A 6,000-nucleotide genomic window follows, 5' to 3' on the forward strand; every position below is an offset into this window, starting at 1 on the left:
TCTTCACAAACTTTGCAAACTGAGCATATAGGCTACAACAATAGGCTACATCCATTTGATACAGTAGATCACAGTATCCTCATCCCTCGCCCAGAGCACTGTGTTGGTATTAAAGGTACTGCTCTGGAGTGTTTCAGGTTGTATTTATCTGACAGAAGTTTCTCTGTCAGCTTAGGTGACTCTGTATCCTCAGCGCCTCTCCCTTGTGGAGTCCCTCAGGGTTCTATTCTCAGCCCAATCCTATTTTCACTCTACTTGCTCCCCCCTATTGTCCATTTTAAGAAAATATGGCATCTCATTCCATGCAGATGACACGCAGATTTATTTTCCTTTGAAATGGAATGAAACAAACTATTAAGAATCACTGTTGGACTGTCTCAAAGACATCAAAGATTAAATTGGCCTTAAATTTTTTAAGTTTTAATCAGAACAAAACTGAAGCTGCAGCTCTGCCACCACCTTCACCTGCTGCGTTCTCCCTGAGCCTGCCTCTCATTGGGGCCGGGGAAAATTAAACCTCCTACTGATCAATTACTTAATTACTCAGTTATTTAACTGTGGCGCACCGGGCTTGCCCGTGTGTTTCACTGTGCTAGTGCTGGAAGTAATGTTATCAGAGAAAAAACAGTAAGACTTTTTGGAGTTACGTTAACTGCTGTTGAGCCAAAGCACAGGGCTGTTGCTGGAGTGTGCACCAGCTTTTGAATCTCATGCCACTCTTAGTCACATGACCAAACACTTAGTGACTCTCTCAGTGTCTTAACAGCAGAGGCAAAACCAAACCTTTGCATAATATAAGTTTATATTGAAGTTGTCTTGTCAACATATCTTATAGGTCACACAATATTAGGCTATTTCATATACTATTAATGAATTTATTTATTTGGCAATCAGCATGTTTCCCATTGGACATTCTGGCCATTGATACTTTAATCTGCCAGACCCTGGTCACAACAGTAAGTGCTGAGGGTGGAATCCACGCGCCCCAGGATTCCACCGGGCGCGTGTGTGCCGCGTTCCAGCTCCAACGCGGTTTTGCCTCTGCACAGCACCCTATTCCACCGAGAGTGTGTCAGAGTCTGCACGGGGTGTTTTATTTTGAAAATTGGCCGGATGCTCAATGCTGTTTCTGTGTCTGAGTTCCTGCAAAGATTGATCTGCTCTGTGCTGCTTGACGCGGCTTCCATAAAAAATAGACGAGGCACCTATCTTTAGCGGAGCGGAGCGGAGAGCCGCTCCTGGGACGCTTCTGAAACGTGCCGCGGCGCGCCTGGTGGAATCGGATACATTGACTAGAGTGGCCGCGATCAGCTGCAGCAGCCGCGTCGGAGCCGGAACGCAGTGCACACGCGTCCGGTGGAATTCAGGGGTAAGTTACAATAGTGCGGTACCCTCACTGCAAGGTAAACTAACCATTACGGTAACTGATCCACTGAACAAAGAGCTCCAAATATTTCCAAATATCTCCAAATCTTGTTGCGTCAACTCGTTTTATTGAAGACTAGCACCGCAAACGAAGCTCTGCTAACTTGGTTATAAACACATTCAATTTCTTTTAAGTTCTTCACAATAAAAGCCTTGCCTAGTTTGTCAGCAGAAAGCTTTTAATATGAAGCAGCAGCAGCAGGAAATGGAGTTAGATCTAGGTAAATACTATTTTTTGCGGGTGATCGTACCCGCTCAAACCAAGTTACATAGTGCAAGAACAGGCCTTTGGGGTGCGGAGTGGGAATGATAGAGGCACCATTCTCCCATTTTCAACATACTCAAACACAAATTAATTATATTTTTGTGCTACTGTTGCACTATGTTTTAGCATGTTACAGATAACTGGCTTGTTTAAGAACCAGCTCTTTTGCTCTTTGGCACAAAGTGTTTATGTATCCATGTCTTGCCCTCAGCATGGGAATGAGCCATGATGATGACCATGCCACCTGCACTGGGCACTCCCACATCATGTCTGGTGAATGGGTCAAAGGAAGAAACCCCAGCGACCTGTCCTGGTCTTCCTGCAGCCGCGATGACCTGGGGAACTTCCTCAGGTGAGAGAGCTAGATGCAGGCTACTGTTGATATTTATCATGAAGACTTTTATTTTACCCCTGTGCTGTAATGAACTGTGGTTTCACTGTTGGCCTCTGCTTTCCCTCCCAGTTGTGGGCAGTGTTGTGTGGACATTCTTGAATTTGTATCCAGATGTGCATCCTGCATGACGTCAAATCATGTGTTCAGATATTTGAATTTTAACCTTTCATTTGCACACTCGGGCCTCTAGTTTCACAGTTACGAAAAAGGTAGCGCTAATAAATAATAAAGAGCTGCATAGATTGTCCCTCAGCAGCAGCTACCTCATCACAGTTTAACAGAGGTTTATCATTAAAGTTTCAGTCACCAGTGAGATCCATCAGCCTCCAGATAAACTAATATTTACCTCCAGCTGCTGACACAGGACAAATTCCATCAGCTGAGAATAAGGAAATATGTCCACTATGGCATATTAGTATCTCATTTCATTAAGAGGCTTATTTAGCCATTTCCAATTCAGTTTGTATAAAAATAACAAACCAATGGATGGATGTAAGGTGACTGCAGAATTGGTGCTGAGAAAGATTAATAAGATTAATTAAGAAGAGATCAAATTAAAATGTTAATTTTAGGACTGTCATATGCATGGCGGTTTTGCAGCCTTCCTCTCTCTCTCTTTGCTACTTATACACACATGCAGTATACACACACACACATACAGTACATACACCCCACTGGGCTGCCATGTGTGCTGAGTCTTTGTGTTGTCAGGGACCTCTGTGGGGCCTGTATATGCTGCACCACTGGGATTCCATGGTGGCCTTTTTAACTATAGCATAACGGTAAAAGAATGGAAAATCTAACTCAGTCCTGCTCTGCTCTGCCAAGGGCCACTCCAGCATCTGATTGAATTCTGGAATAGCATGGAATAGCGAATATGACTGCACACACACATGCACAACCACACACACACGTGCATGTGCAAACACACACACACACACACACACACAGACACACCTTAGAAAAACAATTTCAGGGTTCTACTGGAGAGCCAAACAATATCACTGTAAGAGGCAGAGGCTGACTGATTTAAACTTTGTACGTTTTTGTCCATCTTTCCAACCGGTGACAACTTCTGGAGAGTTTGCCACAAAAGTTTCTGTTTTGGTGACCCTCCAACCTTTTGTCTAGCACCATTAGTGTGATACATCAGCATTGACATTTACACTCAAGAAATATTGCTTTCAAATTTGAGTTACACCCCTAATGGCCAGTGGCCATACATCTGACTGACTGAGGACTGAAATAGAAAAAAGCTGAGAGCCTGACAGGCAGATATGGGTGGAGCCTCACATGCTCAGAATCTGACAAACAGCTAAAGAACACCATGAAGGTTGATTTCCAACTGTGAGAATGTGAAATCAGGATAAATGCTAAAAACCTATTTTACATTTATGAATGTGTCCCTTCAGACTCTCAGATAGTAACTTGAATGATTACAGCCCGAATGTGTCCTTTACTCATTTAGTAACTTTGTTGTGAATAAACACCCATCCACTTTCTGAGTTTAGCAACTCAGCTGAATAGCATTGATGCAAAGGCATGTTTACTAACATGTTGAGTAGATTTGGAAAATGGGCTGTGAAACAGTATGAGAGGACGAGAAATGTCAGTGTGTAGCCACACATCCAACTTACTGATACTAAACCCACAAACACAGAAACTGTGCCCTGAGATGACTTTTGTTGTGATTTGGCACTATATAAATAAAAATTGATTGATTGATTTAAACTGGAAACACATTTTCTCTGACAAAAAAGTAATTCCAAAGAACAGCTTTTCTCTTACAAAACCAAACACCAATACCATGCATCACCCAATTTAAAATGATGCTGACAGCCTACATTATCACTACCTCCTCCGCGGCTGTTTGTTTTTTACCAAGAGCAACCTCTGGGCCTGAAAAATGAAGCCAATGTGAAATTGCCAAAAACTGCAGTCCCTTGAATGGCCATTTTAGGCTGGCTCCTAAGTGAGTTAAAAAGCCCAACTTCACAGCAGAAATAAACATGTTTACAGCCTGGTGCAAAAAACGGTTTTGGTCTCTATAGCCAATTTCTGCTTTGATGACATCTGTATAGGGGGTGAATTTTATATAACTCACCCTTTTAAATTTTCTTAAGTGGCTACTTTGAGTGACAGGTCGCTAGCCGCTAAGTGGTTTGTTTCAGCAACCAGGCTTCATTCAGCCCACCTCAGCTCCACCTCTTTGCCCATTTTGCCGGGAGTTAGGCGGAGTCAGGCAGTGGCAAGATGGTGACAGCCGGAGCCATCCACTTTGAGCTTCAAAACCACTTTTCAGAAACCAATGGGTGACATCACAGTGGCTATGTCTATATTTTTACAGTCTTTACTTCTTCAAACCTCTGTTATTGAACAGGGAATTGTTTTTGTTTTTTTCAATCATTTTAGTCAAATATTAGTTATTTGATTATTGTTAGTTTTAGTCTGATTTTAGTCAACAAACAAATCAAGACATTTATTTAAGACAGTTTTAATTTATTTGTCTTCTAAGTATTCTGAAGCTATAGTTGTTGCCATCTTTGTTGTGGACATTTACCACGGTGTTGCTCTTGTCTCAAAGGCACTGTTTGCTGTTAATATCAGACAGGCACAGTTCACACACACACACACACACACACACACACACACACACACACACACACACACAGTGTCTATGTCACTCTGCAGTAATGAAACAGACTGAGTCTCCAGTAAATTCAGTTGTCCATAATCTGTTTGTTTTATCAGAGATGCTCAGTCACTTGCTCATCCATGTACACTGCATGGAAGATGAAGAAGAAGAAAATTGATGATTTAGGGAGTGAAATAGGTTATTTCCCTCTTTTTATGAACTGTTAAGTAAGAATCTAATATATGGTATCTTTCGTTCAGGTATGAGAGCAGGTCAGCTATTAATCGTAAAGTTTGAAGTGTCATCCCTGGCTGCACATGTTATGTCTTTTAACAAGTCACTTAATTCCAAAATTCTGCACATCTTTGTGTAAGTGTGTATGTGTAGTAAAATAAATGCAAGGCAATTTAAAATAGGCTCATTCCTGTTTTCTGGTTTATTAAACTGATCTTATTTTCTTTGTGCATTAGAGATGATAGTAAAATGAGACATGTATACACTAATTGTAGGAATATGCATTTAATCCATTATCTTTTTTAAATGCTGTGCTACTGAGCCTTTACATTAATGTGACAACATTCAATTCAAATGTTTGCTGTGTTGGAAGTATTGCACAGATGTAATTGGTCAGGCCTAGTAAGATTTCCATTGTGACTTTAACATAAGTCTTTCTTGTCTGAAAAGAGTTCATAACTTCTAGCAGCCAAATTTCTCTTACTGGATGATTCTACACCTCACTAATTATCAGTGCCAGTGCAGAGAGTAGTGTTTATTTTATGTAGCTAGGCAGAAAGTAAGGGTGTGGTAAATGGAATGGTAAATAGACTGTCCTTGTATAGCACTTTTCTAGTTTCTGACCACTCAACTACAAGTCTTGATTAATGGATTACTACATTATCTTTTTTACTTTAAAGAGCACTCATGTTCTTGTCTGTTTTTGCTCAGCGTAAAGTTGTCAGACGATATCATAGATGGATAATGTGGACTTTCTGACCTCCTACAGCTTGCTAACTTCACCAGCTAACATTTAACTGCAGAGTACTCTGAAATAAAGGACGCAACAAACTCGGAACATTCATAAATAAGCACTGGAAGATATGGGAGACCACAAAGACATCTGTTCAACAGATATTTTTTGCAGTGTGGACAGTGCAGTTCTTGCAGTGTGGTGAGGAGTAAAGTTAACGTTAGCCGTCTGTCCAGAGCAGCAGGAGCGAAAGGAGAAGGCACCAACATCAGCAGCTGATCAGTAAGTGTCTTCCAACATTAAAACACGCGGTC

At 41.3% G+C, this 6,000-nt stretch overlaps 1 protein-coding gene and 1 long non-coding RNA gene across 7 annotated transcripts in view; both read left to right on the plus strand.

Moving 5' to 3' along the window:
• Positions 1-6,000, plus strand: part of adamts17 (ADAM metallopeptidase with thrombospondin type 1 motif, 17) — a 417,430-nt gene that overhangs the window by 235,454 nt on the left and 175,976 nt on the right. For all 6 annotated transcript variants that reach the window (XM_067598186.1, XM_067598185.1, XM_067598187.1 and 3 more), the window contains exon 9: positions 1,902-2,042. In XM_067598186.1, the coding sequence (XP_067454287.1) occupies positions 1,902-2,042 (141 nt within the window). The remainder of the gene's footprint in view (positions 1-1,901; positions 2,043-6,000) is intronic.
• The window catches only part of LOC137188600 (uncharacterized), a 5,583-nt gene continuing 1,635 nt past the window's right edge, over positions 2,053-6,000 (plus strand). Inside the window, exon 1 of the long non-coding RNA XR_010929447.1 lies at positions 2,053-5,968. This is a non-coding gene — a long non-coding RNA (uncharacterized lncRNA). The remainder of the gene's footprint in view (positions 5,969-6,000) is intronic.

The sequence above is a fragment of the Thunnus thynnus genome, chromosome 1, assembly GCF_963924715.1.
Source record: "Thunnus thynnus chromosome 1, fThuThy2.1, whole genome shotgun sequence".
Taxonomy (NCBI): Eukaryota; Metazoa; Chordata; class Actinopteri; order Scombriformes; family Scombridae; genus Thunnus; species Thunnus thynnus.